Consider the following 13370-nt stretch of genomic DNA (forward strand, 5'->3'; position numbering starts at 1 on the left):
CTGCAGACGATACGCATTCCTTCAAGAAATGCTTGAATCTGATGTTTATGTTCACAGTTCCTGAGGTGCAATAAAATTTCTCTTGAGCTACAAATGAAGCTTTTAAAGATATGATTGAGACATCAAACTCATTTTTTAACCTTTAGATATTGATTGGGTTTAATAGTGTTGATCACAACACCACTGTGTTTAGTTCAGCACCCTGTGCCCCCTACAGCTACTGTTTACTATTTTATTGTTTTTAAATGGTTAATACTGCAACCATAATGATCTTTTATGCTGATAGTGTAAGACAATTTAGACAGTCCTTAGCTACTGTTTGTAATGAAGACAGCTGCTAATAGTTTCCCATCAGGACATTGTAGCTTTTTTTTTCTCTTTAATTTGTGAGCTTCTTCAAAAAATAAAACAGGCAGATTCACTCGTGTAATAAAGTCACAGATATTGCAGACAAGTCTGTGTGTTCAAAATGTAATTATTTATTTAAATACTCCAACCAGAACAGAAACAGAAAGCACCATCAGTACATGTACAGTTTGGTCTTTGTCAAGGAAACAGAGACTTTAATGTTCATCATTTTCATCCATCCTTTGCTTTTTGTGGCAGCTTCATTCAAAATTTTCACTTCAGTGCGATGAAAATCATGCATGTTAGTTCAATTACATATGTCAAATGTTATTTCTCTTTATATCCTGAACAAAAATTAAAATAAGTTCTCAGAAGGAACAGAGGCGGTTATGTCACAATATTTCACCACAGAACTGAAACTTGAATTACTTATTTGCTCATATTTATAATTGTTTATGGAAATATTTTAAAACCCAGATAAAAATTACTTTCATTGAGTTTTTTGTTATACAGATCCATGGTTCAACCCTTAACCACAAGGAAAGCAATAAGAAGAGCAAAACAAGATTTCAGTGTAAATAGCCCAGAGTTTACACAAAAAAACAAAATACAATACAATATGCAAAAAACAAAATAGCTCAACCTGAAGCTTTACAGAGAACGCTTCCAAAAAGAAAGCAAGTTTATAATCACACCATTGTGCTTTTCACTCTGTCAAAGATCTGGTGAACCTTTTCTGCAGGAACACAACCTTCCCTGACGATTGTGATGGCTCCTGTGGAAAGAACAAATTTTTTACTTTTTATGAGCAAAAAAAGACGAGGGATCAAATTCTTGGAAAAACAATACTTCTAGGACTATTTTAAGTTTTACCTTCATCAATCCTCAGGCAGTTGACCACAGTTGAAGCAACAGTTTCATTTGAGTCTCCATCACAGAGAACTCCTTGGATCTTGTGGCCTAGACGGCTGTAATAAAACATAGTTTAGACAGTTTTAACTTAAAGTGGCATACCAGAAACAGTTTTATATGATACACAAATGACTTTTTAAGCAGATCACAAAGCCTGTTCTTACTAAATAGTATATAAACCACATAATTAATAAACAAAAGTTGAGCTACTAAGGAAGGATTTTGTTTGACAAGATATTAAAGCTTAGATCTACTTGGAAACCCAAGCAACTCCTGCCTCCATGAACAACAGCCTCTTACTTGATGACCATGCTGTGGTGGGTGCTGTCTGGTTCTCCGCTGGGATTGGCCGATGTGATCGCCAGAGGTCCGGTGATGTCACATAGGTGACAGGTCACCGTGTGGTCAGGGACACGGATCATGATGCTGTCTCTGGTACCGACACGGTCAATAGCTGGTCCCACACCTGCGCAGGACAAGTTCAAAGTTCAGATGAACGCTGCTCACTGATGTGTACTTTATTTTATGAAGCTGAATCCAGGCAGATTTATGCTGTTTACCTAAATTAAACAGCCAGTCTCCTTTGCTGACGATGCAGCTGATGCCTCCAGGATACACGTTCTTCATAAACTCCCACAGCAGAGGGCTGAAAGGAGGCTTTGCTGCAACCAGCTGTTCAACGCTGGAAATACAAATGCATATAGGCTTCTCTGCTGGTCTGTCCTGGAGAAGATCAGATTTAACAAGATGATGACAACACATGAAAATATTTACATATATAATTGACTGAAACTCTTTTTCTCTTTCTTACTTTAATATTATAGATTTTCTCTATCGCCTGTGGATTCTTGCAGGAAGCAGCCAGAGCATAAACAGTATCCGTGGGAATACCGCATACTTTCCCCTCCTCGAGAAGACGAGCGATTGTCCGGAGTCCACTGGTGAGACGGGAGCTAGCCAATGGACAGGGCGGCTCCTCAGTTGATTCCTGTTTTACATTTTCCTAAAAGAAGACCAAAATAAGAATATGTTTATTGAACTACACATGAATGTAGTTTCTGAAAAAAGTCAAATTTGGTCTTTTTATGTGTTACCTTTATTATTGGAGGGCCCATTGGTAGCACTCTCTGAGAGAAGATGCAGTTCATCAGTGAAGCCAACGTGCCGTATATACAAGTGATGGAAACCAGTGCAAGCATGGCAACTGCAAAAAAGGGTGTCGTAATGTTTTGTATTATCTGTTTATTGGACACATACTTCTGGGCTGAAATAAATAACTTTTTATAAGATGTTTTTGACTTACTTTCAAGTTGGTATGGCAGTCTCTGAAGAGTGGAGAGAAGAAGGCAGACAAGTACAACCTCCATTATTGTTGTTAAAACTAGCAGAACCAGGTTCCTGTAAGCAGCTGACAAAAAATACAAAAATAAATAAAATAACCAAAACACTGATTTCTATGTCCAAAATTATACAACTGATCTTACCAATTAACATGAGAAAGGCATTAATGACCAAGAAAGCAATGGCTCCTGCTGTAAAACCATACGTTGCCTCAGTAGGTAGCTGAAGTTGGTTACCTAGAGTACAAAATAGATATACCTTGGGGTGAGAACATTGTGTAAATCAGAAAGGAACATGTCAATCCATTCATTTGTTCCTATATACTGTACCTGCAAACCGAAACCATGTCCAAGTTGCCCATACAACCACATAGAGGGACGAGATGACTGATCCAAACCGACCACCTCCTGTAACTTGAAGCCTGCTGACGTAGACCTGAACGATTGCTCCAGAGATCAGGACCCAGGGCACAGTCAGATGAAGGAAGGAAGGATTCATACTCGACACACGTGAATGAAGAGCTGAAAGCGCTGCAACCCCATTTAAAAGATAAAACAGGGCATCCGAGGTCTGGTCAGTTTGGGGCAGTGCTTCCTGTTCAGTCCTTCTACACTTCAAGGCATTCTTCAGCTGCTCAGAGGAGACTGGCTGAGGTCCTACAGGTATGAGGACCTTTTCTGCGATGGTGTTTATGAGACGTGAGAAGGTGCCGTAGACAGAGGCTGCAGTGAAGAGAGAACAGGCTACACCAAAGAAGATGTAGTAACTCTGCAGGGGGATCTGAGGGATTGTTGAGACTGTGAGCAGGACAAAGAGCAAATTGTGGATCACTTCCAGGACGTCCATGTTCAGGCTTCCCACGCAAAGCACCAAGCCTGCCACGACAAAGAACCAATCTCCCACCATTTCTTTCCTTCCAAAGGCAACTTGACTGTCCTCCACTAATAGAACAGATGCCACAAACTCATCCCAAGCCTTGATCAGCCAATATGTGGCATGAAATCCAAACTTTGTAGTGTGGTAACAATCTTGGCGCAAATGGGCGTAGTAGCTGGAGAACAACTGGGCGACTGAGATGATTGATACCCACGCAACTCCTAAACCAAAGGACTTCATGTACCCAAAGCTGTAGAAAGCAAAGATGAAAGGAGCAATGGAGTCACAGAAGAAACCTAAGGCCATGGGTTCGGCATATTTTGTGTTCTTCTTCTTCTCTTGGCCAGTGCTCTGGGGTTTGGCTGAGTTGGTGGTCCCGAGCAGGAGAACATTGAAGAGGGGAGTCCCAAAGCCTTTAAGGACTAGACGCTGAGTCAGACCTTTGATGAGCAGAGCAGCTGAACCATAGATGGCAAAGAGCAAAATGAGCAACTCCAAAACTCCTGACACCACAAGGGCCCAAGAGTCTGCTACTAGAGCTACTGCTTCAAAGATTAAAGTGGCCGTGATGGCTCCAAAAACAAAAGGCATGATGTAGTTGACCGTGGCAGAGCAAAACGCAAGAAGGAAGGACAGGAGGATATAAGGGACCAGGCCAGCAATTGCTGATTCATCTATGGACAGGCATAACTGGCACTGTGATGAGTTATTGAGAGACATGTTACCTATCATGCTAGTAGTTGAACTGTTTCCCATCTGTCCTGACACTGATGTTGTAGTTTGATTGTTAAATAAAGCACCAAAGTAGATTCTGGTAGCACCGTAACTACCCCAAAGAGCAGCATAGCCAATGAAGGCAGTGCCACTCAGGTGATCGTACTTTCGAAAAGAAAGCAGTCCAGCCACTAGTTGGCATATCCCACCAATCAGGATGAGATGAACACCTGTAAGAAGTGATGCAATTTGGTGTAAGCCAATTTTATGTTCTTTTTACATGTATATGTCTTGATGTTTTAGGTAATTTTTTACCTGCTAGTATGTTTTCCACTCCAGCTGGTTGATTGCCAGTGCGAGCTGTGTTGAAGTTCTGTAGAAGAACAAGGAATGCACTGATCCCATTGGACAACATGCCCAACACTCCAGGTTCTCCATAGAAACTGGCAGGAAACCCATCTGCAGCTGCCATGATGCTCTTGTAGTCAAATCACAATTCTAATGAAACACCATGCAGAAAATATCCAAATCACACATTATGTACCAAGGTTTGTGGCATTTTTATTGCTGGGTCATAATGTTACATAGAATTTTTAATTTTGTGTTTAAACTTTTCATTCTGCCTTATTTTACTCAGCCATTCATAATAGTCTGATACACTGGAGTCATTAAAACTGTAAAGAGGAGATAAAAATCAGGTTACATTGATTGGTTCCATGGGGCATTTTTCCCACTTAATAATAAATTACTGCCAAGCAATTGGCAGACTAAAAGTAAAAAAATAATGTTTGTGGTGTGATTTTAAAATGTTGCTTGTAAATGTAAGAAAGGCAATTTTGGGAAAGATATTGATAGTAAACATCGTATTTGAAGTTAGGATTTCTGTGCTATTGCAGTACAAAATCTACAGCCTCAGTTTTTCTACCATCGTAAGAGTTTTATCTATTCATAAAAGAGAAATTGAATTGCTGCAGAGCAAAAGATGTCCTATTGATTGAAATGTATTTAACTAGTCAGTTGATTGAACAATATATTCCACTTTTTAAGCAGTCATCAAAAAATATAAATAATTTTCATTTCAAATAATTTACATTTTTCTCTTGAGCATTTTTAAATAAAAATGTATAACTTAAAAAGGAGTGATTTTCCTCCATACTAAGTTTTAATTAATACCAATAGTTACTATCAAGGTAAGAACCTGTAAGTTTAATTATTACTTGTAACCTATCTTTTGAAGGTTCACATGCAAGAATGATTTAACTGTGCTAAAAAATATTAAGATGTAAAAATAAACCCTTACCTGGTCAAGATGTTTAGAAGATGAAGTGTCGAGTTGCTCTGATGAAAGGATGCAGATTTGCCATGTAAACGACCTTAAATAGAGGAGGAGTTATTTATAAACTCAACTAACTAGTATCACCGGATCAAATTACATCACTGTGATGTTTTTAGGATGAATAACTCGGAAACTCCTACCGTGATTTACTTAACCCATCCTTCCTGCTTCCTCTAAGGTAAGGCAACATCACCTGGGCTATATAAGGTACCAACCCTCCAGATCTCAAAGCAGCATCATTCAGAAACTCTCCACTGAGTGACGACAGAGAGAAGAGGAAAACACTGAAGAGAAGCAAGAACACGCTGCAATAAAAAAAGAAGACACAATGTTCAAGCTACAGGTAAAGATACTATTGTTTGTTTGTTTTTTAAATGTGTTATGTTTGCTAATTTAACTTTGTCTTTATTGGCATAAATCTTACTTTTTAAACATCTCTCTTTCCTTTTTTTTTTAAAAGAAACAGCATATTTTAAATGTTGGTAAAGACATGATAGTGGAAAACCTCTCCTCCGCTACAGCTGTACACAGAGAGTTTTGTTACAATGATGTCATTGTTCTCTGAAACACCCATACATTTTTGTCTTACAAATATAGCCTGAGGTGTTGATAAGATCTTCAAAAAACAACGGACTAAGCACAGCCCAAAATTGTTTGAACTGTCATAATGAAGTTTGCATAATCTTTAAATAGTTAAGGAGTAAAATTATTACAAGACATGCTGTACCAGGTTTTGTCAAGGCTGTTTAATTCCATCCTGAAATAAAAACAAAATGAGGGCTGAGTTTCTATTTTGTTTTATTGTCAGTGTTTTAGCAGCTGGAGGAAAATAATAAGAATAAACCTGGAGGTTAATCTCAAAATTAAACTGTATGTTGATGACATTTTATGATTGATTAATTCTGGGTTTTTTTCTCTTTCATGACATGATTAGTTAAATTATTGTATTATTTAAGTATAGTATTGTCTCTGTGAATTTCTGTATTGCGATCCAGGGCTGTTCAAAAAACATTAGAGACTAAAACTTCCTGAATGCCCAGGCTAACGACACCAATAAATATAATCAATAATTGACATTAAGTTTTCCTTGCGATGGATCAAATCAGCTAGTTACTGGGGCAGTGAAAGATGTTTTCACTACTCTATATTTTCCTCCACAGAAAACCCTTAAACCAGTCTTGGCTGTCAGGAGAATTCACAATTCTGCTGTAGAAGGTCAGTATTTCTAAATTATTTTTCCTCTCTGTCGCCATCAGGTCAACTCCACTTCGCTTAGTCAATTTATTTTAGGACATATTATACAATACACTTTTTGTTCACGCTACACACTGATCTGTATGTGTTTTTTAACTTCGTAAATTTTGTTAAGACCATCTTGACTCTCTAGTTCTACCCAGACAAATTACAGATAAAATCTAGCTTAATCTTTTGTTCTCTGCTCCATTTATTCAGCAGTCCTGAGGCACCCAGCCCCTGACGACACAGTCACTGCAAGCTTCGGGAAGTTCATCAGCGGGGTGAAGCCCCAACACTTGTCTTCTGTGGTTCTCCACCGCAGTAAAAGGATGGTGTTGGACAGCATTGGAGTTGGTTTGATTGGCAGCACAACTGAAGTGTTTGAAATGGCCCTTCAGTACTGCCAGGTGAGACAAAGTGAAAAAAATATTTCATTCCAAATATAATAATATAACATAGGCTACTTCCACGCTGTTTAGTGGAAATAAAATAAACATGCAGCAGACTATGTTCATAATGCTTAACTTCAGTACACCGCAAAGCAAATATTAGTCCAAAACTGCTTTAATTGTTTCCAAAGCTTAGCAAACCTACAAGACTAAAAACAGCATCAACACAGCCAAGTGTAGGCCCCAAACTAGATAGTCCCTGAGACGTAAGCAGAATATGACTTATAAGATGGATTTACTGCAGAATGGATGCAGAACTGAGCTCATCCCCCTTCTTCACTTCCTTTTTACCTCCAGCCACAATCCTAGAATCCTAAATATGACACCGTATAATGACAAGAAGCTGATGCAGGTGTATTAAGGTGTGTGTTTTTCTGAAACTGTTGTGATTTTCAAGTTTTAAGTCTCTGTATCTTTAACTTCAGCTTGTGTATGGCCCTGATCCCATCAGCTCTGTGTACGGACACAGAGACACCAGGCTCTCGCCAACACTGGCAGCTTTCGTCAATGGTGTGGCAGTGAGTGAATGATTGCCTAATATTACATTATATTAATACACAATTACACTACAGGCATTTTATATACAAGAATAGTCTAATCTATCATGCAAATTCAGAAATAAATATGTATCACTCGTGAGGGTCTGTCTAATTTTAAATCTGTAGATTTAAAAATCTGTCGTTTCACTGCAGACCCATTCCATGGACTTTGATGACACATGGCACCCAGCAACTCACCCTTCAGGAGCCGTCCTTCCTGCTGTGTTGGCTCTCAGTGACATGATGCCAGCTAACAGTAAACCAAGTGGCCTGGATTTTTTACTGGCCTTCAACGTCGGCATCGAGATCCAGGGTCGTCTAATGAGGTTCTCTAATGAAGCACACAACATCCCCAAGAGGTCAGTGTCTCAGAGCATAAGAGCTTTATATTTCAGTCTAAATGAAATTGAAACATGGATTAAGTCTTTGTAACATGAGTACTTATGAGTGCCCTTTTTTTGCATGTCCTGTAGATCCTGCAGATTTCTGCAAGATGCTTTGATAATCCAGTGTAATGTAAACAGTTTTACATTGATTTAGTTGTGCAGAGTCATACAACAAAAGGCCACAAAAACTTCAGCTGAGCAATAATAAAACAAATTTCCACTTCACAGGACAGCAGTTTTGTGATGCATATTCAGTAAATATTGAAGTGTCTCTGTGTTTGTTTGCTCAGGTTCCACCCCCCCACTGTGGTGGGTCCTATGGGAAGTGCAGCAGCCTGTGCTCGCCTCCTGTCCTTGGATCCCTCTCAGTGCAGTCATGCCTTGGCTATCGCTGCTTCTCTAGCTGGAGCACCGATGGCAAATGCTGCCACTCAGTGCAAACCCCTTCATATTGGCAATGCCTCTCGTTTGGGGCTTGAAGCTGCTCTGCTGGCCTCCCGAGGCCTAGAGGCCAGTCCTCTGGTCTTGGATGCTGTTGCAGGAGTGGCGGGCTTTAACGCCTTTTATGAAGATTATGTCCCACAGCCTTTAAAATCACCCAGTGATAATGACAATGGCCATGTGTTCCTCCTAGAGGAGCAGGACATGGGTTTTAAGCGTTTCCCTGCCCATCTGGGGATGCACTGGGTGGCAGATGCTGCAGCATCGGTCCATAAGGTTCTTGTTGGCGTTGATCCAGGAAAGGTCTCCCCTGATCAGGTCCAGGACATCCTGCTCAGAGTTCCTCTGTCTAAATACATCAACAGGCCTTTTCCAGAGTCAGAACACGAGGCACGCCACTCCTTCCAGTTCAATGCCTGCAGCGCTCTCCTGGACGGTGAGGTGGCCGTTCAGTCCTTCAGCCCAGCTGCCATGAGCCGCCCTGAGCTGCACGCCCTGCTGAGCCGCGTCCGCCTGGAGCATCCTCAGGACAACCCAGCTAACTTCAACCGCATGTACGGCGAGGTCCAGGTGACTCTAGTTGGAGGAGACATTCTAAAGGGCCGCTGTGACACCTTCTATGGTCACTGGCGCAACCCGCTGACCAATGAGAGCCTGAGGAAGAAGTTCAGGAACAACGCAGACGTGGTCCTTCCATTAGAGAAGATTGAGCGTCTGATTGAGGCGGTGGAGGAGCTGGACAGGCTGGACGACTGTGGGGCTCTTCTCTCACAGCTAGAATGAACAAATACCCAAATTTACCAGCTGCAAAGCAAAAAATAAAAAACAAATAACGATAAAATAATGTGTGTTTAAGGCAAGTGCTTTATAGACATTGCAACTGGAAAGGTTTCGGTATTTTTATTCACTGTTATGCTTGAAAAAAAATTCTCATGGGGTTACACAAGTCAGTCAAGTACAATTTGAAAAGCAAACGTGAAATGATGGCTGTAGTGTTCAAAATGATGTATTTGTGGTGATTGGGAGCAATAAGCAGTGCAAACTCACACTAAATGTGGTGAATGAGTGTGTAACTGAATAAAAATCACATTGCAAACCTGACAGAAGATGTGCAGTGGATACCATCCACTTATGTATCTATTTAAACCCATTTCTCTTTATAGCTGTATCTTTATGTTAACATGTTGTTTCTGTAAAGTACAAGTTGCAATTATTCTAAAGGAACCTGTTCTCATGTGTAAATACTATAAATAAATGTGACATAGCATTAAGTCAATAAAACTACAGTCTCCTATTTAAAAAGTTGTTATGAGTCATTACTAATTTATTTATTTATTTTAATTTATTAAATCTTCTTTTCCTCAATCTATTTAAAAAAAACACTGTAGTTTAATTTAGCTTAATAAGTTTTGGGGGCCTACTGGAAAAACAACTATCCTAAAAATCCCATCAGATTTTCAACCCATCCACAATGTTTGGTTTTTAAAACACAATAGTAGTGTGTATGACATTAAAATATTCTTTTTTTTTTTTGACTGACTCAGATTTCTTTTCACTCTCCTCAAACAGTCAGCTTGATGTATTTGCTGCGTATGTAAAGGAAGACAGCAGTGATTCATGATCCAGGCTTGATTACAAAGTGATCCGACTGGTTGTAAAGTTGTCCGACTTGCTCTGAACCTTACAATAACAAGCAATCAGAGATTCTGGATTGTGTCATTTAAAATTGGCACCATGAAACTGAAAGTTTTGTTCATTTGTTTGTTTGTTTTTTTATGAAGAACTTGAGAAAAAACAAATTGTGGGTCCTGTATCTAGATAACATGAAAAATGAAGGTAAGATAATATAAATATAAACTAACAATAACAAAAGATAAAGAAGATTAGATAACTTGGACATAACAAATGCAATTGTTTAAGAAATTACTTAAATGAAACCATTTGCCTTTGTAAAATAAAATGTGGTTTAGTATAAATAATTTATATTAGTATATTATATTAGTAGTTCCAAAATGTGACACAAAATTCTACTATCAGTATAAAAAATCTAAGTATTCTCCAAGTGCTTTTTATGCTGATATCAGTAGAAAAAGATTTGGTTTTCTTCATTTAGTACAAACAGGATCTAGGGATGTTTTTGTTACCCAGTTTAATGATGCTTTTGTGGTAACTGTCAGACAAAAAACATGCTCCACAGAGAGAGCCATTACGCTGAAGCCGACTCTAAGGAGGTGCAAAGTCCTGGTTTTCAGCTGAGCTGACAGCTCAGTGAACCAAACTGACCCCCACCCTCCCAAACTGCACGTGAGTGAGCATCTCTTCACTCTCTCTGAATGATCACAGGCTCCGCAACAGAAACACCTTCTGCTGCAACTCACCACAAATATAGGGCGGATCCAGGACACACCCATGGATTTGCATAATTATTTTTTGGTTTATGGTTCAGTTATGACTTGTAGGTAAAGTAGTAACAAAATTAGCTTCCTGGTTTTGTTGTGTGAAGAATGAGAGAAACTTATTTCCAGTCTGAATCCAGTCAAATTGGTTTTTGATCAAATGACGTCAATTAGCTTCCTGAACACCATGAACCTGATTTAACCTGTTCTTTTTGCTTTAAGAACTGATTGATATTTTTGAACATGATAAAACCAAGATTAATTAATATAGCAGAGCCTCACTGCAACTACATTAAATACAGAAACAGCAGGAACAGAAAGTAATTTCACTTCAACAAAGAGGAGGACGTCATGAAGCAGAATACTGTAAACTGTTTTACAATTCACTACTATCAATTTAATTCAGGGGAAAATAATGAATATTATGATTTTCAAAAATCTAAATGTTGTGAGGAAAACGATAGTGCTTTAATGTCACAAAAAAGAAAGAAGTGAACTGCACCACCAAGTGGTGGATCTGTGCTTTTCATAACAAAAAAATTAGGCCTCTGTGCTAAGACAAAATAAAATGTATGCAGCTTTTCTCAGGCTAATTTGTCCAGTTACAGACATCATTGTCACCCTGGCCTGGTTTAGTTTGAAAAAGGTTTTTAAGTTTTTAGGTTATTAAATAAAGTCAAACCTAAATAAAAGAAAAGTCCCATTCCTTGAAAGAATTCATATTGCCCTCTGAACTGCATGCCCAATATTTAAGATTTCACATGATCTGTTAGGGCTCAGAGTATATGTTGGGGATGACTCTCAACTAAAACCACACCAAATGTTTGCTCAATATCTTTAAAATCAATTTTTGTTTTTATTGTTTTTGCTAAAGTTGATTACCTTTTGGACTCAACCATCTTAAATCAGGTTGAGTCTAAAAGTTAAACAGTTGTAGATGTACATCCAGAGATTGCTTTCTGAGAGTTTCACTAAAATCAAGCTGCAGGTTCATAAGATATTTTGCTAACAGAGAGACAGGGTTGACTCTATAAGTTAATGCATGATCTGTTATAACTCAGAGGATGGGATAGGGATGTCTCTCAGCTACTACAACACCAAATCTTAGCTCAATATCCACAAAACTGTCTGAGTTAGAGATATTTTTGTGTTTTTTAAGGTTGGTTAGCTGTGGTAATCATCTTAAATTACGTTGACTCCAAAGGGTAATCAGTTGCAGATGTGCATCTAATAACTTCTTACAGAAAGTTTCATTAAAATTGGTTCAGTGCTTCCAGAGTTATTTTGCTAACAGGCCATTGCATTATTGTCTGCTTGTCATTGTAGCAGGTGATAAAAACAGCATTCCTCAAATTAACTCATTAGGTATCTTCACAATTTTCACCTCAAAGTACGTTTTTTTTTTTTAATTTGGCACAAACAGAAGCTGTTGACATAGAAAAATAAACATCTTTAAGTGAAGCTCTGATATGTTTTTCATGCTGCAGTAGCAAGTGGCAGCTTATAGGGGGAGACAGGAGAACACAGGGTTCTCTGAGGAAGGAAAAAAACCAGCAGCATCCTCTGAGCAGCTGCTGGCATCCAAACAGAATCTGTCTGAGAGTCAGAAGGAGACAAAATTCATTAATTATTAAAAGAACTCTGAGAGCGCAAACCTCAGCCATGGCCATGGGGTCATTAACATATAGTAGGATCTGGATCGTGATCCAAACTTTTGAGACAACACCAACATTTCCTGAAAAAATTCATCAAAATTTGTTTATTGGTTTTTAAGTAATCCTTGCTAATAGACAACACAACTGAAAACAAAACCTCCTTGGTGGAGGTAAATATGACTTTCAGTCTTGTAAAATGAACATAACACTAGGCAAGAACATTTAACAGGGATAAAACTATGGTTTCATGGTTCTTTATAACTAACTGAAATGAAAGAAAAAAATCTGATCCCAAAACCTTACTTCTGTGGTTTGATAATGAATTTACTTTTTTCAATGTAATACCAGTCACTACTGATTTTCAAGTCAGTAAAGGAAATTTGCCAAAGTTGAACTTTTAAACATTTAGATTTGTAAACATGGCATATAGGTTTAAAAATACAAAAATTTAAAATAATATTACAAAAATTTAAATTTATCAAAAAAAACCCATCTTGTATGCCACAAAAGTAAAGTTAAAAAAGAATAATAGACATTTTTTATTGTTATGAAGCCTAGGCGTAAATTCAGACTGGAAGACCTGCTTCAGCCTCACCTGCATCTAATCGCTGCGTCGAGCACCTCCACTCCAGCCTATCAGCATCAGACCGCTCCTCCATCTCTGCCCATCAGCATCCAACCGCGCCTCCAGCTTATCCAATCAGCGAGCAAGCCTTCGTTTAAAAGGACTTCCATCATGGC

At 38.6% G+C, this 13370-nt stretch overlaps 2 protein-coding genes across 3 annotated transcripts; one reads left to right on the forward strand and one right to left on the reverse strand.

The window, feature by feature from the left end:
- Positions 1-496: 496 nt before the first annotated feature.
- On the reverse strand, positions 497-5532 carry LOC108240559. The gene is made up of 11 exons (XM_017424116.2): positions 5492-5532; positions 4507-4689; positions 2931-4421; positions 2745-2837; positions 2564-2668; positions 2355-2464; positions 2072-2263; positions 1821-1983; positions 1561-1726; positions 1222-1316; positions 497-1123 (listed from the first exon to the last, which is right to left on the reverse strand). The coding sequence occupies exons 2-11, from the start codon at positions 4661-4663 to the stop codon at positions 1038-1040; spliced, it is 2658 nt and encodes an 885-aa protein (XP_017279605.1). The 5' UTR covers positions 4664-4689; positions 5492-5532; the 3' UTR covers positions 497-1037.
- A 226-nt stretch (positions 5533-5758) lies between these two features.
- On the forward strand, positions 5759-9864 carry LOC108240560 (cis-aconitate decarboxylase). 2 transcript variants are annotated; one of them, XM_017424117.2, is made up of 6 exons: positions 5759-5870; positions 6688-6742; positions 6980-7170; positions 7638-7730; positions 7905-8110; positions 8428-9864. In XM_017424117.2, exons 1-6 carry the CDS (start codon positions 5856-5858, stop codon positions 9359-9361), a joined length of 1494 nt encoding a protein of 497 aa, XP_017279606.1. In that variant the 5' UTR covers positions 5759-5855; the 3' UTR covers positions 9362-9864. The 2 variants fall into 2 exon arrangements, with proteins under 2 accessions (XP_017279606.1, XP_017279607.1); XM_017424118.2 differs by having other exon boundaries at positions 6983-7170; positions 8428-9361.
- Positions 9865-13370: the final 3506 nt, after the last annotated feature.

The sequence above is a fragment of the Kryptolebias marmoratus genome, linkage group LG9, assembly GCF_001649575.2.
Source record: "Kryptolebias marmoratus isolate JLee-2015 linkage group LG9, ASM164957v2, whole genome shotgun sequence".
Lineage (NCBI taxonomy): Eukaryota > Metazoa > Chordata > Actinopteri > Cyprinodontiformes > Rivulidae > Kryptolebias > Kryptolebias marmoratus.